We start from the raw sequence: 24,937 nt of genomic DNA on the forward strand, positions 1-24,937 counted from the left end.
GACAGGTCTGGTGTCTATGACCACGTGACAGCCATGAGAAACATGTCATATGAACTGGAGTGGATTATTGCTTTTATACAACAGGCTATCAGCATTAAAATGCCAGACTGATTCCAAAACCAACTATTATATTAACTTATTAATAACTATTCAAAATGCGCTCATTTCTGTGCTCATGTCAACCCTTTCAATCCAGCATACATGAGATATCTATAACCAGGTGGTTACTATCTTACCACCCTAACCCTTACAACCCTAACCCTTACAACCCTAACCCTTACACTACATTCACCTTAACCCTAACCCTTACACTACATTCACCTTAACCCTAACCCTTACAACCCTAACCCTTATACTACATTCACCTTAACCCTAACCCTTACACTACATTCACCCTAACACTACATTCACCCTAACCCTTACACTACATTCACCCTAGCCCTTACACTACATTCCAGCTATAAATAGAAGCTTTGTTGGCTGTACTCCATATATTGTATATATTGATGTATTTACTTTAAATCGTATAGTTATTCTGGTATTATTTAGTTATTGTGCTTATCTTTGTTCTACGCCCCTCGGATTGTATGGTTTTTCCTGTTTTATGATGTAGTTTATATTATTACTATTGTGTGTTTTATTGATGACTATTGTTCTATTATTATGTTTATGTTGTGTGGATTTGTTAAAGCACTTTGAGCTGTTCCAGATGTAAATAGAGGCTTTGTTGGCTGTACTTCCACTCCAGCCCGCAGGGGGGCGCTGTAACAACGTCCTTCGTGTTTATGTCAGCCGGTTGACGTCAGATGAAAATCAACCAGCAACAACCGCGAACTGAGGAGCAGGTAAACATCAACGTCAGACAGACCAACATGTCGCTACTGGGCTCTCCCCTGGGCTCTCCCCTCGGGGACAGGACCCTCTGTGGGTACATCCTACCCGAGAAGAAGCTCCGTGCTACTGCGGAGGACTCAGACTCGGAGGAGGAGGAGCAGGAGAGACAGCCGGAGTTTCTGGATATGAAGGAGATGCTGAGCGTCTCCTCCGGGGGACACCTGTTTACCTCCTCCATACCTGCGAGGAGCGAAGGTGGGAGAGTTCCTAGACACTCGGGCTCCGTTCGTACATTCGCTCTGGAAGTCTGATGAGCACTCATGGCATTAGGTCCCCTTTATGACGTTGCACCTAGTGTGCGCTCCGGCGCTCTCAGAGCGAACTTATGAACGCAGCCTTTATTCATCATATATAATAATAATAATAATAATAAATAATAATAATAATAACTTGCGACTGTTTTGGACTTGCTTGGGTCGTAATATATGTTGTTGTTGTTGTTGTTGTTGTTTTGTGTTAAGAAAGGTTAGAAAGGTTAGAAAGGTTGACAGACCCTTATTAAACGTGTGTTACATTCCTCTGACTGGTTTGAACAACCCAGTTGCATATTGTAGTAGAATCTCTGGTCATTGCTCTGTTTCGCGTTCGTGTCTGTCTGTTTGTCTATCTATCTATCTATATCCGCTTTGTGTTATTCATTTCTCTATAGCTCTGTCTATCTCTATCTATCTCTATCTGGTGGATTTAAAAATGTGAAATTGAAAAATCAATTGTGTTTCAGTATATCTCAAAAGTGAGTACACCCTTTAGATTTAGATTTTTTTCACTTTTGAGATATACTGTATATACTATATATGCCTCATATGACCTCATGATTGAACTCAAGATGAAAAGGATTTAGGGATGGATCAGAATGTTGGGAACGGAGACCAAAATTGCACCATGGATGATCAGAAGGACAGCCCAGAGGAGGTCAATAAGTGTGTGTATGATGCCCCCCCCCCCCCCCCCCCCACCTTTGCAAAAGTAAACATGACAGGCCAGGCATGCCTGTGAACCTGGAGACAGATGGGGGTTAATCAGTGGTCAAAGAGGTTTTGAGAGGTTACAGGAACAGCTAGGAATGGGGGCTATGCAAATGACCATTTTATGTGGGGTCACTATGAAAAGGTATAACGGTCTGCGTTGATGGGTGTTCTGGAGCTGCTGCTGCTGTTGTTGCTGTGTGTCTGCAGAGCAGCTCCATTCTTGCTGGCAATAAAGCTCTATGAGGAATCAACAGCTCAGGTCTTTGTTATTATTTAGGCTAGTATTATTATTTGAAGGTATCAGAGTAAAAGATATTCCACAACATCTGTCTGTCTGTCTTTCTGTCTGTCTGTCTGTCTGTCTGTCTGTCTGTCGGTCTGTCTCCTTTGTGTTATTAATTCTTATCTCTCTCTGTCTCTCTCTCTTGCCCTATCTATCTATCTATCTATCTATCTATCTATCTATCTATCTATATCTGTCTGTCTATCTCCTTTGTGTTATTAATAATTAATAACAATAAATAAAATTCTCATCTCTCTCTCTTGCTCTATCTAACTATCTGTCTATCTATCTATCTATCTATCTATCTATCTATCTATCTATCTATCTATCTATCTATATCTGTCTATATCTGTCTATATCTGTCTGTCTATCTCCTTTGTGTTATTAATTCTCATCTCTCTTGCTCTATCTATCTATCTATCTATCTATCTATCTATCTATCTATCTATCTATCTATCTATCTATCTATCTATATCTGTCTATATCTGTCTATATCTGTCTGTCTATCTCCTTTGTGTTATTAATTCTCATCTCTCTTGCTCTATCTATCTATCTTTCTATCAACCCCCTCTCCCTCTCCCTCCCTCCCTCTGTCCTCTTGGTTGACAGTTGAGTTCCAGGACATCGTGTCTGGTGAGAGGTACAGAGTGGAGGGCTGCTTCGCCCTCCGGGACCCGTGGTGGGAGGTGACCTGCACCGCTCGACGCCACCGGCAGAAGCTGGTCCTGCGGGGCTACCCGGCCTACAAGCTCCGCGCGGACCTGGACCGGGAGGGCCGGCGCTCCATGGCGTCCCTGTTCCTCACGGCCTGCGGCGTCCGCCCGGAGTTCATCACCTCCTTCTACGAGTGGCTGCCCAGGGACAGAGACGTCAGCCTCCCCACCCTGCCGGAGGTCCTGGGGGAGTTTGAGGAAGGGGGGAGGAACGTGGCCGTGGCTCAGCAGCTCAAAGCCTTGGTGTCTCATTCAGGTAGGGATGCTCCGATCTGGATTTTTGGGGCCGATACCGATCACCGATTTGTTTCCTCAAGATCAACCGATACCGATACCGATACCGATTTTAAAAAAAATACATAACTGACTGGATAGCCTAAATATTTTTTGCTTTTTAGACAAAAGTTTTGATCCATTAGGCACCAAGCAAACGCAGACCCATTTTTATGGCATAGTAAAGGTCTGGCCTATCACCCAGTTAGGGCCTGAAGCCCAAGTCAGTCGATATGGCTGTATAAAAGACATCATAAACGTGGCCTTCATGGTTTACATACTGTTACGTCCTCCTATGTTTTCTGTTCAGTTATCTGTCTTCCCCAGAAAAAAAAAAAGAAAAAAAAAAAAAAAAAAAAAAGATCGGTTTTTGCGATCGGCCATTTTTGCCGATCACCGATCGAGTCATTTGGAGTGAAATCGGCCGATTTAAATCGGTGGCCGATAAATCGGAGCATCCCTAGTTGGTGACCTGCGCACCACCGGGTGTTCCAGTGGGTCTTTGTGGTCCTCTGTCCTGCTATGTGGTCCTCTGTGTTCCTCTGTTCCTCTGTGTTCCTCTGTCCTCCTCTGTCCTCCTCTGTGTTCCTCTGTCCTCCTCTGTGTTCCTCTGTGTTCCTCTGTGGTCCTCTGTGGTCCTCTGTGGTCCTCTGTGGTACTCTGTGGCTCAGCTGGTAGTAACCATTCAGCTAACAACGCTTAGGTTGTGGGTTCAATTCCCGCTGGTACCATACTGAAAGATGTTTTAGATCCAAGCCCACTGTGTTGTGTTTTAGATCCAAGCCCTGTGTGGTGTGTTTTAGATCCAAGCCCAGTGTGGTGTATTAGTCCCAAGCCCAGCGTGTTGTGTTTTAGATCCAAGCCCAGCGTGTTGTGTTTTAGATCCAAGCCCAGCGTGTTGTGTTTTAGATCCAAGCCCAGTGTGGTGTGTTTTAGATCCAAGCCCAGTGTGGTGTGTTTTAGATCCAAGCCCACTGTGGTGTGTTTTAGATCCAAGCCCACTGTGTTGTATGTTCTAGTTGCAGGGATGCGAGTGCACGCCGCCTCCCTGTACCCGCAGGTGATGAGGTACCTGCCCACCCTGCTGCCCGGCCACTTCACTGAGCTCCTGGGGAAGGGCAGGGGCAAGAAGACACGCCCGACCTCCTCCTCCTCCACACAGCAGGAGGAAGAGGAGGAAGAGGAGGAGGAAGGGGAGGGGATGGATCTCAGCTTGCTGGCCAAACTGGAGGAGGTTATTAGGACGGACGTCTGGAAGCTGGGCTTCAGCCACGTACGTGTGCACGCATCAAACTCAGAATTCTTTTTTATTGCCAAGTATATTCACACATACTGGTAATTGACTTGGTGTGGTTGGTGCACAGGACATAAAGACACAGACAGCAATATAATAAAATAAAAAATAAAAAAATGTAATAAAACAGCACTATATAAGCAAAAATAGTTTAAGAAGACAATGACAGAAAGGTGCAGTAGAACAATAATTATGTTAATCTGTCTGTCTGTCCCCTTTGTTATTAATTCTCATCTCTCTCTATCTCTCTCTCTCTCTATCTCTCTCTATCTCTCTCTCTCTCTATCTATCGATCTATCTATATATCCCTCTCTCCCTCCCTCTCTCCCCCTCCCTCCCTCCCCCCCTCCCTAGGTAATGTACAAGGAGCTGAAGCTCGTGCGGTGCGAGGCTCAGCTGCGCTCCTTCCACGACTGCGGCCTCCTCCGCCTCCTCCCCCCCCTCCAGCGCCACGCCCTCTGCCTCTACGACCGCTTGAAGGACCACTGCCACGGCACCGGCAGCACCTACATGGACCGCCAGGCCCTGTGCGAGGACACAGCGGCCCGGTGCCGGGGGGGGGGGGCCTGCATCGCAGACGAGGAGGCCTGGGAGGCGGTGCGCTTCCTGGAGGAGCTGGGCGCGGTGGTGAGGGAGCGCCAGAAGGTGGCACTGAGGAGCCTGCACACCTACGAGGCGGGCATCGCCGCCTGCCTGCGCCTCCTGGCCGAGGGGGAGGCCTGGAGCCTGCCGCTGGACGCCAGGGGGGTGCTGGCCGCCGCCGCGGAGGAGAGGAGGCAGGGGGGGGAGGGGAGGGAAGGGAGGGGGGAGGCAGGGGAGGCTAGCCACCCCGATGAACGGTGTGATTTGGACGGTAACATGGTTGAGGTCGACCGTGGTGGAGGTGGAGGTGGAGGTGGTGGTGGAGGTGGAGGTGGTGGTACTGGTGCTGGACGGTCCAATGAAGGATCCACTTCTCCTGCCCATGGAGAGCCCCAATCCCACCCTGACCCCCACTCTCCCCACGCAGACTCTGACCACCACACAGGCGGCATGCGACCGGACCCTTATCCTCAGACCACCCGCCCCAGCCAGGAGCACCAAGCGTCAGGGCAGAGCCCCCCTCCCCCTCCCCCTCCTCTGGAGCTGGACGAGGACCAGGTCCGGGCGGCGGAGATGATCTGCTCCAACCCGGTGACGGTGATCAGCGGGAAGGGCGGCTGCGGGAAGACCACGGTGGTCAGCCTGCTGTTCAGGGCGGCCTTGCAGCAGCTGCGGCAAAGCGACCAGGAGGAGGTGAACAACGCATGCCGCGACCTGGAGAACGACCTGGAGGGCTGGGGGGGGTCGCCACCACCTCCCAACCCCCGCCTCCAACCCCCCCAGGAGGTGAAGAAAGAGGAGGAGGAGGAGGAGGTGAAGAAGGAAAGGAAGGTGAAGAAAGAGGGGGAGGTGGAGGTGAAAAAGGAAGGGAAGGTGAAGAAGGAAGGGGAGGAGGAGGAGGTGGAGAAGCAAGCGGAGGTGGAGAAGGGAGGGGAGGAGGAGGGTAACAGGGGAAGATCTTCATCGGCCCTCCAGGGGGCAGATGAGGTACTGCTGACGGCCCCCACAGGCAGAGCTGCCGCCCTACTGACCAAGAAGACCTGGTTCACCGCCTACACACTCCACCAGGTACACACCACCTACACACTGCACCTACACACTAGGGATGGACGGTTTCCAATTATTGAAACCGAAAAACCGTCAAAGACTAAAACCGGGGTTTTCCGGTTAACCGAAAAAAGAAAAAAAAAGAGCGACAATTTCAAATAATTGAGCCCTACTGCTACAATACACTCATGTCGAACACCATTAAAACACCGTAAGCACAGTCGCAACACATTTAGGCTACTTAGTTTCACAAATATAAGTGGAAAGGCAGACTTGTGTAAGCTACACCATACATGAAAACACATGAACACACCAGCTCCGCTGATCCAGGGTGCACGCCTGCACGGAAGATCATCTCTTGGAACAGCGTCTTCATTGAATGAACTGCTTTCTCAATATCTTGGTTCTTAGACAAAGTTTCAGCTGCTGCTCAATGTATTTAAATATTTGAATACTGCTCAATAATCACTGAAATATTAGACTTAGAATTATGCAGTGAACATACTTAAAGCTTTTCATAAAAACCACATGCCGCGAGACTGACTCGTCCTGAACTGTCGTAAGTCAATCAACAAAGAATGCCCCATCAAAATAAAAGTGCCCATGGTAGAGCTGTCAAAATAGAGCTTTCAAAATAAATGTACTAATACAGATAGAGATAAATACAGAACTACCTTTGCGTCACTAAGTCACAAACATGCGTTCTGTCATCACTTTCAGTAGCGCCTTCACACACAGTGGCGCTGTGCACAAACACTCTTGATCCGTATAGCTCTTGTTTTATTATATTGTGGTTTAGTAAATACTGCACTTGGAGTTACATTCAATGCATGATTTGTGCTATAGAACATAAATAAAGTTTGATTGATTGATTGATATCAAATCAAATCACATTTTATTTCTATAGCGCATTTCTCACAAAAGTGACCCAATGCGCTTTACAGAGAGCAGCGAAAATGATCTTATTAAATGTAAGCGAGTAATTGTAAAAAACCTTTCCTATCTACCAATAACTGAAGGCAACTATCTTTCCCATAGAGTGATTCGTTACCCTTAAATATAATCCCAATTAGATATTAATGCTCAGTTATTATAACTGCTCCCGTTTGGTATTCTTCTGATAGACAAGCAACCCACGATTCTGATACTGATGTTCTTTATTTTGTGTGCACACCGTACACACAAACACCGTGAAAAACTGCAATGTGAAACAAAGCACCAATTACACATTGAAACCAGCCAGCACGGCGTTCCGACATCACATACATGTGAGAAATTACTTCAAATCAAAATGCACAGTCAAACAGTGACAAACAAAACAACGACATACCGTGTGCGCCTTCTATTCAGAACCTCAGGAGTAGCTAGAATAGTTATATACCGTCTTAAACATCAAACTTCTCTTCATGACAGTGACGGAAAAACCCTTACACGTTCAGCCTCCGTCAATATATATACATCCCGTCTCATCGCGAGACCACAGTACGTGAACAGTGAGGTGACGTCAACACGTACAAGTTTAAATAAACAAAATAAACAATAATTGTACAACAATAACATATACATTTCTATAAAGAATCTTTTTACAGTAAGAAAATAAGAACATTATTATTACATCTTTACTATGACAGTTACAGTTATTCTTCACAACTGACCAAACCTCTCACCTATTGCGCGGCAGATTCAGACTGTATCATTGTTATTTTCACACACGACAAACATGTGACATGTTCCAGTTTTATTCTTTGAACAACATAGAATATACAATAGAATAGAAAACGTAAACAAAAACATCTATAAATATAAATCCAAACGAGTGCAAATTGAGTGCAAGCAGGTAAAACAATTGTGCAAAGACATCACGGATCACATTAATTCTAATTCACAACGGCTTATTAAATAATAATAATAATATAGAATAGAATAGCAAACGTAAATAACAACATCTATAAATATAAATACAAACGAGTGCAAATTGAGTGCAAGCAGGTAAAACAATTGTGCAAAGATATCACTGATCACATTCATTCTAATTCTAATTCACAACCTATGGCTAATAACTAAATAACAAAAACCGGCAGTAACAAAAAATGAGCATAAAAGCTATTAAAGGCTATTAAATAGTCCGTTAATCGAGGTTCTTCGCAAGAAACACGAGCATGTTCACCTTTTCAGGATTCAGCTGCGCTCGGAACGGACTTACAATTTTGCCTGCTGCGCTGAACACCCGCTCTGAAGGTGAACTTGTGGCACACACGCACAAATATTTTCGGGCCACCCGCGACATCAGTGGAAAACGGCGGGCTCCATTTGATTGCCACCACAGAAGAGGGTCTTCGTCCCCGTCAACCACAGGCTCGCGACAATAGGCAGTCATCTCTGCTTCTGCTCGCTCCTCTGTGGTGACGTGGGGACCTGCCGCAGCCCGAACTTTCTTTTGCAGCAGACTGCCCAAAGTCTTCTTCTTTTTCGGGGGTACAGGCTGCGCATCTCTCTCTCCTTCTTCCTCCTCCACTCTGATGGCCACTGAACCGGCTGCTGCACCTCCTTGCCTCTCCAGTCTCACCATCTCGGTCTCTAACGCGGACTTTGTCTCACCCAGAGCAGTGTCATCCCTCTCCTATCCTCCACGGTACCGAGCGTCAAGGAAGGTGCATTTGCGCATCAGCTCGCGCACCGCATCACCTTCATACCTGGCCTGAAGCTTAATAAGAATTCCAGCCTTTATGGACTTTGTCAACTGGACATCCTCATCTGACACAGCCAACACATCGTCCCTGCAGAGCTGGAGCATGGGTAGGAGAAAGGAACTGGTGACATAGTTCTCTCCAGACAAAATGTCAGTAAAATTACTGACTGGCTTGAGAGCAGCCTGCACAGCCTGCAGGACATCAGTGTCCTGCCATGAAAGTTGGAGGTGGCACCTTCTGTCATCAGACAGGACGTGCCTGATCGCCTGTGCTTGCTCCAGGATGCGCTCAACCATTGCGAGTTTAGAACCCCAGCGAGTAGCGCAATCCTGTCGATTAAAAAAACATTTTAAAGTTAATTCATTACTTAATTAATTACAATGATTTAAGAAGTAGGCAATAATGAACAACAAACATCATGCACTGTATTAACCTGTAAGATTATTTATTAGTCATTCTGCACCACATTAGGCCTGTAATAAATTGGTGTATGCTGGCTTACCGTTATGAGACTATGCTCTGGGAGTCCTAATTCCAGCTGTTTTTTGAGCAGCTCTTTCTTATGGTGCCAGCTGTGTGAAAATGCCCCGTTGATTTCCCGGCAGAGTCCAAGGGCACGGTCTGTCGTCCGTCTTTGGTCCTGCACTGCGTTTGTCACAGCCAGGTTAAGGTTGTGGCCGAAACAGTTAAGCCACGGCCAATGCAGGGACCTGATTGCGGCAGCAATGTTGGCAGCATTGTCCGTGGTTATTGCCGAGAGTTTGTTCTCGTCCAGTTGCCATTCCCGAAGTGCGTCTCCGAGCGCGTCAGCAAGATTGACCGCTGTGTAGCTCTCGGGAAAGTACGTGGTCTGAAGGCATTTCGACTCCAGTTTCCACTCGGGTGTAATTGTATGATACGTCAACGACATATACGGTGTCATGTTGACTGACGACCACATATCTGTCGTCAATGAATAACTGTCTGCCCCCGACAGCAGCACGTGAACCTCCTGCTTAACTTTATTATAAAGCTCCGGAATGGCCGTTTTAGAAAAATATTTCCGTCCAGGCAGCTCGTACTGGGGGTCCAGAGTTTGTATCATGGCCTTAAACGATGTCTTATCCACCGTCTGAAAAGAGACCATTTCTTTAGCCAAATACCTGGTCACAGCAACAGTGCAGGTTTTCCATCGCATACTGTCCTTTTTATATTTGCCTTTCCCTGCGAACGCACCCATTATTTTTGCCTGTACCAGTGAAGTGGTAGGTCGCGTGGATGGGCCTGCTTGAGCAGCGTCGGCCTGTGAACACGAGACCATCCTTGCAGCAATAAGCGGGTGATTTGTTTTTAGATGGCGACGTAAATTCGAAGTATTGCCATCTTTGGCTACCACCTTATTCATGCAGTGTCGACACACTGCCTCGTCCACGTTTGCTGGCTCACCTGTGTCATTTGGTACGAAACCAAAATGAGTCCATACAACAGAAGTCGTGTTTTTCTTGAACACCAACTCGTTCACGCTAGCCATTGTTTTTTTTCTCCTCACTCTCTGCTCTGAAGAGAAGATGTCACGTGACCCGTCTTTTTAGACATGTCATTTATTTGACAAGTTATAACAAAGTTATAGTGTTTACAAAATCACTTTTCTCGCATCTTCAACCACACACTCTTGTACACACTCTAGGCATGTATTATATAGCAATCTATGATAATTTGATAAAATGTTGGGGAAAAAAAATATATATATAATTTAAAAATTAAAAATCCGGTTTCAGACGGTTTTGATAAAAAAAACGTTTCTATTTTTATAAACCCCGGTTTTCGGTATAACCGAAAAACCGTCCATCCCTACTACACACTCCTCCACCAGGTACACACTCCACTTTTAGAAATGTTCTCGGAATCATTTGAGACAGGTATGCTCCCCCCATCGTTGAGAGTAGCCCTGATTACTTTAATTCAATTAATTTAATTCAACCAGGCAAACCACGGGGCAGATGTCAGTCCTTAAGGCCGATCTCCCTTTTAAACTCTGATACTAAAATCCTTTGCAAGGCACTTGCTCGAAGATTAGAGGAGAGTCTCCCTTCGATAATAGCTCTAGACCAAAACGGATTTGTTAAAGGACATCAACGATTCCATAACGTCAGAAGAGTATTAAATATCCTACATGAAAAGAGGGGCTGGCCAGACACAGCCATTCTGTCATTGGAAGCCGAAAAGACTTTTGACAGAGTCAATGGCCGTTCCTCTTTGAGGTTCTGACCCGTTTTGGTTGTGGGGAAATGTTCTGCAAATGGATTAAACTTCTTTATACTTCAACCTACAGCTGAAATTCTCACCAACAATATTATCTCCAAACCATTCAATATCTTACGTGGCGCTCGTCAAGATTGTCCTCTGTCACCGCTCATATTCACCCTGGCCATAGAACCATTTGCCATGGGCGTCAGGTTACGGTACATAGGAAATCTCTGACATCATAGAGGCCATTTAGACAATCGAATAGCTTCATGAGCATATTGCCATGTTCATGAATTCAGACAAAACACAAGTCCACCAGTTCCATAGGTAGGTGATGCCTTTAACCATAATAACAATAATAATAATAATAAAAATAATAATAATGATCAGGAGCTTTTCTTGTATACCGTATTGACCTGAATATAAGACGACCCTGATTATAAGACGACCCCCCTTTTTCAAGACTCATTTGTGGAAAATGGCTACTTTTTGGCGCCATACGTTGTTGTGAATGAATATTGACATGTAAAACTCTAGGGCGCGGACTTCCGGTGGCGAAACGTGCGAGATGGCTGCTTGATTTCGAGCTCCCAATAGCCAGTTAAAAATACCCCCCTTAATTCATAAACTTTAACACAAATCGTTATAAAATATATTGGAATGAGTGGGGGAAAGAAAACTAGAGGACAAAAGAAAAGTGACGACCAACAAATAAAGAATTCAACAGAGATGGACAACGCTCAAGGCTCAGTCGAAGGCTCGGAAGAAAACGTTAGCTCAGTGCTACGTAGCATCAGTGAGGGAAAACGCGACTTCAGAACTGAGCATAAAGAAGATTTACACAAACTCAAAGAAGAACTCAAAGTTCTGAAACAGGACATTAATCAACAACTTCATTCGATTCTCAATTCACACCACCGAAGTGTGTGGGTGTGAATGGAGAATCGAATGTTGTCGTGCGACAAAATCGCATTGCACGCCGTGTGCATTGTCTCATTCAAAACAACGACAAAATCGCCGCCGTGTGCATTGGCCTTTAGACTTCAGCGCCAGAATACAAACAGTTAAAATGAATATCCTACCTAGACTACTATATTTATTCCAATCTCTCCCATTTGATATTCCCCAAAACAAATTTGTAGCCTGGGATAGGATGATCTCCAGATTCATTTGGAATAGCAAAAGGCCGAGAATAAAATATACAACACTTCAGCTACCTAAAAGTAAGGGGGGAATGGCTTTACCAAATCTTAGGGAGTATTTCTATGCAGCCCAACTCAGACCTCTAGCCTGTTGGTGTAGGCCTGATTATGAGTCACAATGGAAAGAAATGGAAAAGGAGGTACAGAGTTACCAGATTCAGATTTTGGTGGGGGACAAATATTTGACAAGGACTTTGACACATGCTATGGATCCAATAGTAACATTTACACTAGGAATATGGAATGTCATAGTTAAGAAATACAAATTAGAGGGAGCAGCACGCTCACTGAGGTGGTATGCTTATGATTCAAAATTCAAACCAGGGATATATGATTCAGTATTCAAAGAATGGACACAAAAAGGCATAACGGCGATGTGTACAGTTTCAGAGAATGGTGTATTTATGAGTTTCCAGACCTTAAAGAGAAAGTACGGGGGGGAAGACGAGGGAAGACGTCTACCTGACTAAAGTTTTACTTGCAGTAAGTAAAAAAGCTATTACCAGAAACTGGCTTAATATTAACCCCCCAAAACAGGAACAGTGGCTGGAAATTGTCCAAGACATTTTTGTTATGGAAAAGATGACATACCTTTTGAGACTCAAAATCAATATATTTGAAAAATATGGAGAAAAAAAATGGAACATTTATATGAAACGTGACACCTTATAATTTAATACTCATTCAAAATATATTACCAGTAACATCTTTACCCCTCCTAAATTTCGTTGTTTGGTACCTGTACTGTAGCAATGACAAATAAAGTCCATTCCATTCCATTCCATTCCATTCCATTCCATGTTGATTGAAACACCTGCGGACTTCTTATTTCTTCTTACTTTCTCCCTTTTTTCTTATTTCTTTTCTTTTCCTTTTCACTTTTTTACCCCTCTGTTTAGGGGTAATGCTATGTTTCTTTACTCTTTGTTTTATCATAAGATGTAGATGTGCTAAAAAAAAAAAAAACTCTAGGGCGCGAATATAAGACGATGCAACTTTTTCAGACATATTTACGGGGAAAAAAATCAGTCTTATATGTGTCAATATGGGTCAATACAGTATGTTTGTGTTCTCTCACCACAGGTGCTGTGGAGCTTCATGCATGCTAAGAAGGATGAGAGCGGTGACCCTGTGGACTGGAAGTTTGCGCCGGTGCGCGTGCTGGTGGTGGACGAGGGCAGCCTGGTGTGTGTGCAGCTGCTCCACTCCATCCTCACCATGCTGACCAGACATGCCCGGCTGCAGAAGCTGGTCCTCTTGGGTGAGCTGGGACGCCTGGGGAGGCCCCACGAATAAATGCATATAGAGGAAACACTGGTGTGTATAGGGGACATAAAGACATGTCCGTGTGTGTGTGTGTGTGTGTGTGTGTATGTGTGTGTGTAGGGGACATAAAGACATGCCCATGTGTGTGTGTGTGTGTTTGTGTGTGTGTAGGGGACATAAAGACATGTGTGTGTGTGTGTGTGTGTGTGTGTGTGTGTGTGTGTGTTTGTGTGTGTGTGTGTGTGTGTGTGTGTGTGTAGGGAACATAAAGACATGTCTGTGAATGTGTGTGTGTGTGTGTGTGTGTGTGTGTGTGTAGGGGACGTGAGGCAGCTGCCCAGCATCCAGCCTGGTAACCTGCTGCACGACCTGTTCCACAGCCTGAGGCGGCGCCGCTGGTCCATAGAGATGAGGACCAACCACCGTGCTGAGTCTGAGCTCATAGTCAGGAACGCCGGCCTGTCAGTAAACACAGCAGCACGTTTAGTCCTAGTCTAATGGCGCTTTTCCACTACCGGGCCGACCAGACCCGACATGGGCTGGCCCGGTTCGTTTACCTTTCTCCACTGCCAACCGACCCGTACCGGGCCATAGTACCCGTGCCGTTTTTAGTTCCAGTTCGAGAGGGGTAGCGAAAGGTACTTTTTTGCCAGGCTGTGTGTGACGTGTGACGCTGCAGACCGTTGATTGGTCAATGGAAATCGTCATCCCATGTTCATAGACTTCATCGCTAACCGCCATTTTTAAATACCAGACAGACAACAGATTTCGCTCTCAGAAAATGTCACTTACTGTTTCTGTAATAACTTATTAATAAAGATTAGAAAAATTATGATAACCATCTTATTATCTTAGTTTAATGTAATTTCAATGCATCATAGAACTTTTATTTACAACAAGCATAACAAAGAAATCGCTATTATGGCGATGTGCTGTGCCTATGCTTAGACCGTTCCACAGTCCAGCGTGCTTCATCATCCCCCTTCTAAAACTGCCATCTCCCCTTTTCATCCTTTATGTCATTTTATCAATGAACATGGTATTACTGTTATTTCAACATTTAAGCCTCTTTCACACATAGTTCCCTATCATTTCCATGGAATCCCAAGCTGTGCCGTCCAGGCATTTTCGCCGTTCACTCATGAGCCAAATGCTGGTAGATTCGCGTCTCGTTTCCCTGGTTGCGGCAAGTAACAGGCACGTAACATCCATATGCTGTATAAATAAATATATTTGACTACCAGCAAGACACCGCAGCAATCGTATCTATAACAAACGTGGAGATTGTATGAGCCCCGCTGTCAGTGAGCAATGAAATCGTCAAGCACAGCCTTTCCGTAGAAATACATCGCTCCCTGTCTAACGTATTTAACGTTACATGTTTTAAGGCTGATCTGTGAATGATAGTGCTGCATTTTGACATAATTCTTATCGCATTTCCCCCCATTGAGCTGTATACCAGCACTTATTAAAGTGAAATGCTCTTATGACACTTAACTCCTCCTACTGTCGCCGCTCGTTCCTGGTCTCTTGTGTATAGTGGAGAACGTATCCTACCCGAAACTATATGGAACTTTTCAAATGCGTGCCGAGCCGAGCCGAACCGGTCTGGTCAATGGAAAAGCGCCATAAGATCACTCTCTGTTAACCCTAGTCTTAGACCACTCTCTGTTAACCCTAGTCTTAGTCCACTCTGTTACATTTTTGGCATTTAGCAGACGCCTTATTCCAAAGCGACTTCCAATCGATACATTTGTTGAATCATCAGTTCACCTGTTGTAGCAGGAAGAGTAATCTAGCTCAGGCCAGGGGCCATTGGCACCCTATGAGTGTACTGAGCCCGGCTCTGTGTGTGTCAGGATCTCAGACATGGGGATGCAGCATCGGTACCGACCTCTGGACTTTGACGGCGTGTTGGACCTGCACGGGTCTGCCACCATGCCCTCCGCAGACCACAGGTTCATCCTCGTCCTGCTCTCCAACGACGAGTCGGACGACGGTGAGTCGTCATCTTGGTCCTGTGTTAATATTCTTATAATAGAATGGTTTTCTTTTCTTTTCTTTCTTTTTCTTTTTAATTTTCTTTTAAATTCTTCCTAACTTTTTTCCTTTCCATGATTTTTGCTTTTCTTTTTCTTTTCTTGATGTTTTCTTTTTTTCTTTTTATTGCAAACAACAGTCAGTGGCAAGTGACAAGAAGTAATAGCAGTCTTTGTTTACTTTTTTTTTCTAAATGGAACTACGCACTCTGGTGATGATATTACATTTACATGTTTGGCATTTAGCAGGCGCCTTTATCCAAAGCGACTTACAACAAAAGCATTTCTCTAAGTAAGTGAATCATCTGTCCATCAGTCATTGTAAGAAAAAGTAATCTATGCTAGGACCCCAGGGGCCATGGGCAGTCACGATGCTCGAAGAAGGAAGAATTGATTATTATTATTATTGTTATTATTTATTGTTATAATTTTTTAGTTTTAGTTTTTTATTTACAGTATATAAACTGTAGAGGGGATGTAGAGGTCTCAGGAAGGACAGTTAAGGTGTAGCTTACTAAATGGCAAACATTTTTATGTGAATGTAAAAACCTCAAAGCGCAGAATTATACAAGACTACATGTAGTTTGTCTTCCAGACCTGCAGATGGCGATCAAGCTCCTCCTCCCAGGGGCCCCCGGCCTTCAGGACGACACCAGGTCACAGTTCATCTCCTTCAGAAGGTCAGAGTCTCTCATGCTGTTATAGAGAAGGTCAGGGTCTCTCAGGCTGTTATAGAGAAGGTCAGGGTCTCTCAGGCTGTTATAGAGAAGGTCAGGGTCTCTCAGGCTGTTATAGAGAAGGTCAGGGTCTCCTCCAGGCTGTTATAGAGAAGGTCAGGGTCTCCTCCAGGCTGTTATAGAGAAGGTCAGGGTCTCCTCCAGGCTGTTATAGAGAAGGTCAGGGTCTCTCATGCTGTTATAGAGAAGGTCAGGGTCTCTCAGGCTGTTATAGAGAAGGTCAGGGTCTCTCAGGCTGTTATAGAGAAGGTCAGGGTCTCTCAGGCTGTTATAGAGAAGGTCAGGGTCTCTCAGGCTGTTATAGAGAAGGTCAGGGTCTCCTCCAGGCTGTTATAGAGAAGGTCAGGGTCTCCTCCAGGCTGTTATAGAGAAGGTCAGGGTCTCTCAGGCTGTTATAGAGAAGGTCAGGGTCTCCTCCAGGCTGTTATAGAGAAGGTCAGGGTCTCCTCCAGGCTGTTATAGAGAAGGTCAGGGTTTCCTCCAGGCTGTTATAGAGAAGGTCAGGGTCTCCTCCAGGCTGTTATAGAGAAGGTCAGGGTCTCCTCCAGGCTGTTATAGAGAAGGTCAGGGTCTCCTCCAGGCTGTTATAGAGAAGGTCAGGGTCTCTCAGGCTGTTATAGAGAAGGTCAGGGTCTCTCAGGCTGTTATAGAGAAGGTCAGGGTCTCCTCCAGGCTGTTATAGAGAAGGTCAGGGTCTCCTCCAGGCTGTTATAGAGAAGGTCAGGGTCTCCTCCAGGCTGTTATAGAGAAGGTCAGGGTCTCCTCCAGGCTGTTATAGAGAAGGTCAGGGTCTCCTCCAGGCTGTTATAGAGAAGGTCAGGGTCTCCTCCAGGCTGTTATAGAGAAGGTCAGGGTCTCTCAGGCTGTTATAGAGAAGGTCAGGGTCTCCTCCAGGCTGTTATAGAGAAGGTCAGGGTCTCTCAGGCTGTTATAGAGAAGGTCAGGGTCTCCTCCAGGCTGTTATAGAGAAGGTCAGGGTTTCCTCCAGGCTGTTATAGAGAAGGTCAGGGTCTCTCAGGCTGTTATAGAGAAGGTCAGGGTCTCCTCCAGGCTGTTATAGAGAAGGTCAGGGTCTCCTCCAGGCTGTTATAGAGAAGGTCAGGGTCTCCTCCAGGCTGTTATAGAGAAGGTCAGGGTCTCCTCCAGGCTGTTATAGAGAAGGTCAGGGTCTCTCAGGCTGTTATAGAGAAGGTCAGGGTCTCTCAGGCTGTTATAGAGAAGGTCAGCGTCTCTCAGGCTGTTATAGAGAAGGTCAGGGTCTCTCAGGCTGTTATAGAGAAGGTCAGGGTCTCTCAGGCTGTTATAGAGAAGGTCAGCGTCTCTCAGGCTGTTATAGAGAAGGTCAGGGTCTCTCAGGCTGTTATAGAGAAGGTCAGGGTCTCCTCCAGGCTGTTATAGAGAAGGTCAGGGTCTCTCAGGCTGTTATAGAGAAGGTCAGCGTCTCTCAGGCTGTTATAGAGAAGGTCAGGGTCTCCTCCAGGCTGTTATAGAGAAGGTCAGGGTCTCTCAGGCTGTTATAGAGAAGGTCAGGGTCTCCTCCAGGCTGTTATAGAGAAGGTCAGGGTCTCCTCCAGGCTGTTATAGAGAAGGTCAGGGTCTCTCAGGCTGTTATAGAGAAGGTCAGGGTCTCCTCCAGGCTGTTATAGAGAAGGTCAGGGTCTCCTCCAGGCTGTTATAGAGAAGGTCAGCGTCTCTCAGGCTGTTATAGAGAAGGTCAGGGTCTCCTCCAGGCTGTTATAGAGAAGGTCAGGGTCTCCTCCAGGCTGTTATAGAGAAGGTCAGGGTCTCTCAGGCTGTTATAGAGAAGGTCAGGGTCTCCTCCAGGCTGTTATAGAGAAGGTCAGGGTCTCCTCCAGGCTGTTATAGAGAAGGTCAGGGTCTCCTCCAGGCTGTTATAGAGAAGGTCAGGGTTTCCTCCAGGCTGTTATAGAGAAGGTCAGGGTCTCCTCCATGCTGTTAGATAGAGAGAAGGTTTGCTCACGGCATCGAGTTGCAGGACAACATTAGGGACACGTTGTACCCCAACCTGCTACTCTGATCTCCTGAGATTCATTCACTGCTTTGAAGGTGAGTCGTCGCATCAAATGTGCATGGCGTGCAGTTTGTGCATGGAGCCCGGCAAATAGCTCTGGTCACTGTTGAAGTAGACTTGAGTAAGACTGTGTCTGTGTCCTTTGCAGGAGGGAGTGTGCTCTCATCAACGAACTGTGCTGCAAACATTACAGTGACCACCTTCCCAAGTAAGTACAGCAACTAGACTACTAACTAGTCTACTAACTACCTTCTCAAGTAAGTACAGCAACTAGACTACTAACTAGACTACCAACTACCTTCCCAAGTAAGTACAGCAACTAGACTACTAACTACCTTCTCAAGTAAGTACAGCAATGTAAAGGTCTCTAGGCACAGAGGGAGGTTGACACAGAGGAACGGTGTAATCAACACATATTTTATTGGACAGGCACAGCCCAGCCATGTCACTGACGTGCTGGGGAGAGGTTTTGAGAATAAAGCAGTCAATGGGAATACAGGCGTGCGCCGCTCCAGCGCGTCACGCCTAGCTGTTTCCCCTTTGGTACTCGCTCTCTGCTCCGCATTCACTCCGCCCCCCTTTCGGGATCGGTTGTTGGCTTGGAGCAGTCTCTCTCTCTCTCTCTCTTTCTCTGTGTGGCAGCCACTCTCCGTCTCCTTCATTCTCCCGGGGGAACAAACACACACAGGTTAAATAGACCAGTAGGATAACGAGTCTGATCACTGACACCTGTCCGTAATCAGACCGTCATCCCCCTCCACCGACAGTCTGGCTCCCTCTGCAGGCCAGAACGCGCCATGCTCCCCACAAGCAACTAGACTACTAACTAGACTACTAACTACCTTCCCAAGTAAGTACAGGAACTAGACGACTAACTGTTGTAACCACTTAAGATTGTTTTGTTTAACCTAACACTGAAATGATCTCTACTGTGTTTCAAGTTTCCAGTTTTATTGTTATGTCATATTACACCAGTGTAAGAGAGTAACATTCTTAGGCTTCGGTTCCTGTGACATAGCAGCACCAGACAATAAGGCAACAAGCCTAAGTCAAGATTTAAAAAAAGTGACAATAGTACAGGACACAAGTGACAAATAAGACAGGATACGAATAGCAGGAAAACTAGTAAATAATGTCATGGCTGGGACAGTGTTGGTATGACACCAGTGTTGGTATGACAACCGTGTTGTGTTTTTTTTATCTGCACCACAGGAACCATAAGAACAGGCTGGTGTTTCAACCTGGAGACAAAGTCTGCTGCACCAAGAACGGCTATGTGACCGACCACGACCAGGAGAGACCCTCTGGACCAGAGGGAGAGGAGAGGAGAGGAGGAGGACAGGAGGAGGAGGAGGAGGAGGAGAGGGGCAGTGGGGCCAACATGAGGAGAAGGGGGGATGAGCAGAAAGACAAAAAGAAGAAAGACAAGAAGAAAGTTCGTCTCTGTAACGGAGAGATCTTCTTCATTAAACAGGTGAGGGGACACAGAGGAGGGGACACAGGAGGGGACACAGAGGAGGGGACACAGGAGGGGATACAGAGGAGGGGACACAGGAGGGGATACAGAGGAGGGGACATTCAGTAGACATACTCGCTGCGTTCGTAAATTCGCTCTGAGAGTGCCGGAGTGCACACTGGGTTCAACGTCATAAAGGGACCAAGTAATTTGATCGGACAAGAGGCATTCCATGAGTGCTGATCAGATTTCCAGAGCGAATTTACGAACGCAGACATAATCGCCAACTGCCAAAGAATTCTGGAACTCTCTGAACAAGTTGACAGTTTTTCAAAATGGTTAGCGAAGCGCACAGTGGTGGTGAATTATATCCCTTTTCCACATTGCTTTCCTCTTATCTGAAAAAAGAAATAATATATAACTGCTCCCGAAGGTGTTCTTCTGATAGACAAGCAACCCACGATTCTGATACTGATGTTCTTTATTTTGTGTGCACACCGTACACACAAACACCGTGAAAAACTGCAATGTGAAATAAGGTATTGATTACACAATGAAACCAAAACGAGGCTACGTCGAGTAGGCTACCCACTCAACATATTAACCACCTCTTTAGCTAGCATGGCGTTCCGACATTACATACACGTGAGAAATTACTTTAGAAAACGGCAAATCAAAATGCACAGTCAAACAGTAACAAACAAAACAACAACATACCGTGTGCGCCTTCTATTCAGAACCTCAGGAGTAGCTAGAATAGTTAAATACAGACTTAAACATCAAACTTCTCTTCAGACAGTGACGGAAACCCTTTCACGTCCAGCTTCTGTTAATATATACGCATCTAGTCTTATCGCGAGACCACAGTACGTGAACAGTGAGGTGTCGTCAACAACACCTCACAATTACAAAGTTTAGATAAACAAAATAAACAATAATTGTACAACAATAACATATACATTTCTATAAAGAATCTTTTTACATTTAAGAAAATAAGAACATTATTATTACATCTTTACTATGACAGTTACATAATAATTAGGGATGCACCGAAATGAAAATTCTTGGCCGAGGCCGAAGCCGAATTTAAGGAAACACTTGGCCGAATACCGAATGTATATCGGCAGTTTTTAATTTTATCATTGCATAAACTAAATACATTTTGCTTTTTATTCATGCTTCTCAAAGAAAGAAATTGAGATTGAAAAAAAATTACTTTTATTGAACATTCCAGCAGACATCAGTCTATACCAACAAAGCACAATAAATAAAATAAAGATGGCTGCGAAAAAGATGAGTATCTAAGAACTCTCCCACACTCTCACTGTAAACACTCATAATGGGTGTAAAAGGTGTCCTTTGTTTATTTATATATCTATATATTTATATCACTGAATATCTTCAACAAATTGCACTTCGTGTTCACACTGTAGAGAAAAAATGCAGTGCTACAAAAATAATAATGAACGAATCTAACTCAATGAAATGTCCGTGTTCAGTTTATGAGAGATCCAGATCGGATCAGTATAGGTATTATCTTCGCCACTAGATGGCGCTGGAACTTCATCAAAACACGGCCACTATTCGGTGGTAAACATTCGGTGTTTTCACACATTCGGCCGAATACCGAATGTGCTTTATTTTGCGATATTCGGCCGAATACATTCGGTGGCCGAATGTTCGGTGCATCCCTAATAATAATAATAGATTTAATTATTAAGCGCCTTTCTGAAGGACACTGTACAGGGGAAAAAAGAGAAGAGAAGATAAGACAGGACAATAAACAAGAAAAACGACAACAAGTAAGATTGTTGAATAGAGATACACAAGAAAGAAAGTATAAAAAAAAGAAAAAAGTGACTGAAGCAATATGGCGGATGACTGACAGGGCTGTCCACCTATCGTATCATCTGATTCTCCTACAGGATGTGACACGGGAGGAGGCGGGCAGGAAGAGGCGGTTCCTGCTGCTGGATGACGGCGAGGGGCGGAGCGTAAAGGTCTGCTACAGAGAGCTGCAGAGAGAGTGCTGCCTGCAGCATGCATGGGCCCGCACCATACACACCTACCAGGTACACACACACACACCTACCAGGTACACACACACACACCTACCAGGTACACACACACACACCTACCAGGTACACACTCACACACACCTACCAGGTACACGCACACACCTACCAGGTACACACACACACACACCTACCAGGTACACACTCACACACACCTACCAGGTACACACACACACACACCTACCAGGTACACACACACACCTACCAGGTACACACACACACACACCTACCAGGTACACACACACACACACACCTACCAGGTACACACACACACACCTACCAGGTACACACACACACCTACCAGGTACACACACACACACCTACCAGGTACACACACACACACCTACCAGGTACACACTCACACACACCTACCAGGTACACACACACACACCTACCAGGTACACACACACACACCTACCAGGTACACACACACACACACACCTACCAGGTACACACACACACACACACCTACCAGGTATACACACACACACACACACACCTACCAGGTACACACACACACACACGCACACACACACACACACGCACACCTACCAGGTACCCTCACACACACACACACACACACACACACACACCTACGAGGTACACGCACACGCACACACACACACACACTTACCAGCTACACACACACACACACACACACATACACACACACACACCTACCAGGTACACACAGACACACACACACACACACACACCCACACACACACCTCATACACACACACACTCCTCATACACACACACACACTCTCATACTCACACTCTGAGTGACCTCCTGGTGTGTGTGTGTGTGTGTGTGTGTGTGTGTGTGTGTTTTGTGTGTGTGACCTCCTGGTGTGTGTGTGTGTGTGTGTGTGCGCCCCACCCCCCAGGGCTCAGAGACAGAGACGGTGGTGTACGTCCTGGGGGCCGGGGGGGCCCAGACCTGGAGGCACGTCTACACGGCCGTGACGCGGGGGCAGAGGAGGGTGTACGTGGTGGCCAGGGAAGGGGGGCTGCCCTCCGCCATCACCAGGCGCCAGGTCCCCCGAAACACCCGGCTGGGGGGCCTGGTCAAGGAGCTGCTGCTGGCTGAGGGGGCGCAGGGGGGGGACCTCCCCCCCACCCAGCCCCACGGCACCCTGCCTCAGCCGGGCACGCCTCCCAGGAAAGCCCCAGGCTTCTCCTCCGGCCCTGCTCAGTACCCTCCTTCTCCTCTACTGTCCTCCCCACGGACCCCCAGGACAGCCCCAGGCTTCTCCTCCGGCCCTGCTCAGTGGTCCACTCCTCCTCCTCCTCCTCTGTCCCCACGAACCCCCAGGTGGTCCCAGGAGGTCCGCTCCTCCTCCACGCCGGCCATCCCCAGGAGGCTCTGGATGGGCAAGGAGGAGAAGGAGAAGGAGAAGGAGGAGGGAGGAGCCGCTATGGACGTGTCTCTGATGGATGATGTGGCCTTCAGTCACGTGTACACCTGGTCACCCATGAACAGCTTAGAGGAGCGGTCCACAGAGCTGAACGGGACGGGCGATGGCGGCGGTAAGGGCGATGGTGATGTCACGGCGGAGGCTCGCGGCGCCCATTGCGACAGAGACGGACACCCCAGCGGCGGCGCTCCGTTACCCTGGCAACAGGGGTCGCCTGGGAGCAAGCGGACTCTCAGCCCTGACGACTACACCACGCCGTCTAAACACATGAGGGTAAGACACAAAACTAGTAACTAGTGACTAACTAACTAACTAACTAGCTAACTAACTAACTACCTACCATCGCTGAAGGTTTTTTATTTTTATTTATTTTTACCATTTAACGAGACGCTTTTATCCAAAGCGACTTACGGTTAGAGATTCCAGGGACAGTCTCCCTGGAGTAACTTAGGGTTAGACAGTCTCCCTGGAGTAACTTAGGGTTAGACAGTCTCCCTGGAGTAACTTAGGGTTAGACAGTCTCCCTGGAGTAACTTAGGGTTAGACAGTCTCCCTGGAGTAACTTAGGGTTAGACAGTCTCCCTGGAGTAACTTAGGGTTAGACAGTCTCCCTGGAGTAACTTAGGGTTAGACAGTCTCCCTGGAGTAACTTAGGGTTAGACAGTCTCCCTGGAGTAACTTAGGGTTAGACAGTCTCCCTGGAGTAACTTAGGGTTAGACAGTCTCCCTGGAGTAACTTAGGGTTAGACAGTCTCCCTGGAGTAACCTAGGGTTAGACAGTCTCCCTGGAGTAACCTAGGGTTAGACAGTCTCCCTGGAGTAACTTAGGGTTAGACAGTCTCCCTGGAGTAACCTAGGGTTAGACAGTCTCCCTGGAGTAACCTAGGGTTAGACAGTCTCCCTGGAGTAACTTAGGGTTAGACAGTCTCCCTGGAGTAACTTAGGGCTGAGGGCCTTACTCAAGGACACACTAGTGGTCATATACCGACCTCTGCCTGGCTGTGTGTGTCTGGCTGTGTGTGTTTGTTTGTGTGTGTGTCTGGCTATGTGTGTCTGGTTGTGTGTGTGTGTGTGTGTGTCACCTCTGGCTGTGTGTGACCTGTGTGTTGTGTCTCCTGCAGCCCTCCCAGTCTCTCCCAGACTCTCCACTCGGCTGTTCCATCCTGCGGCAGCTCTCCCTCGCCACCCCCAAGAAGCCCCAGGACCCCCCCCCTGAGTGACCCCCCCGAGAGGCCCCTCCAGCACCCCTCCCTCCTGGATCCTCCCCCCCTCATGGTCTTGTTCGGCTGATCATCATGGAACTGGAAAACCCTTATTTTAAACTGTGCCTTCTTTTATGATAAATGAATCAATATTTTGGAAATAAATATTTGGACTTTCCTGGACCCCTGAATGACCCCTCAGGGTTCGACAGTAACACCGTTTTACTTGCCCGGACGAAGTAAAACATTCGCCGGAGTTGTTTGCGCGAGCCCGACGACGCTGCTAGATCCCGGATATTTTTACTTGTGTGCAGGAAGAACAACAGACGGCGCATCTAGCAGTGTCGTCTGGCTCGCGCAAACAACTCCGGCGAATGTTTTACTTCCGGGCAAGTAAAACGGCATTACTGTCAAACCCTGCCCCTGGATGACCCCTGGATGATGTGATGTCTTGACTAAAGTGTTTGTTCACTTTGTGGCAGGTGTGTTTATAATGATCATAACCCTGGGGTCATGGTTCTAACCCAGGGGTCATGG

General features: G+C 46.5%; 2 protein-coding genes across 2 annotated transcripts; both read left to right on the top strand.

Moving 5' to 3' along the window:
* Positions 1 to 872: 872 nt before the first annotated feature.
* Positions 873 to 23,221, top strand: LOC308174276 (DNA helicase B-like; the record flags this gene model as incomplete). Its single annotated transcript, XM_080549349.1, has 15 exons — positions 873 to 1,089; positions 2,755 to 3,114; positions 4,151 to 4,404; positions 4,780 to 5,149; positions 5,435 to 5,880; positions 5,968 to 6,075; positions 13,256 to 13,433; positions 13,758 to 13,899; positions 15,298 to 15,437; positions 16,073 to 16,157; positions 18,395 to 18,454; positions 19,459 to 19,720; positions 21,628 to 21,774; positions 22,668 to 22,975; positions 23,023 to 23,221. The coding sequence occupies 15 exons, from the start codon at positions 873 to 875 to the stop codon at positions 23,219 to 23,221; spliced, it is 3,276 nt and encodes a 1,091-aa protein (XP_080405475.1).
* A 4-nt stretch (positions 23,222 to 23,225) lies between these two features.
* On the top strand, positions 23,226 to 24,447 carry LOC308174256 (uncharacterized protein). Its single transcript, XM_080549331.1, has 2 exons — positions 23,226 to 23,471; positions 24,320 to 24,447. Exons 1-2 carry the CDS (start codon positions 23,256 to 23,258, stop codon positions 24,416 to 24,418), a joined length of 315 nt encoding a protein of 104 aa, XP_080405457.1. The 5' UTR covers positions 23,226 to 23,255; the 3' UTR covers positions 24,419 to 24,447.
* The last annotated feature ends 490 nt before the right edge of the window (positions 24,448 to 24,937 follow it).

Source organism: Nansenia antarctica (assembly GCF_963989245.1).
Source record: "Nansenia antarctica genome assembly, chromosome: 19".
NCBI classification, from domain to species: Eukaryota; Metazoa; Chordata; class Actinopteri; order Argentiniformes; family Microstomatidae; genus Nansenia; species Nansenia antarctica.

Bases quoted from the DNA above. Each gene is read 5' to 3' on its own strand.
- LOC308174256 (XM_080549331.1), top strand. From the start codon at position 23,256: ATGAACAGCTTAGAGGAGCGGTCCACAGAGCTGAACGGGACGGGCGAT. The intron at 23,472-24,319 runs GTAAGACACAAA...TGTCTCCTGCAG, and splicing joins CGCCGTCTAAACACATGAGG to CCCTCCCAGTCTCTCCCAGA.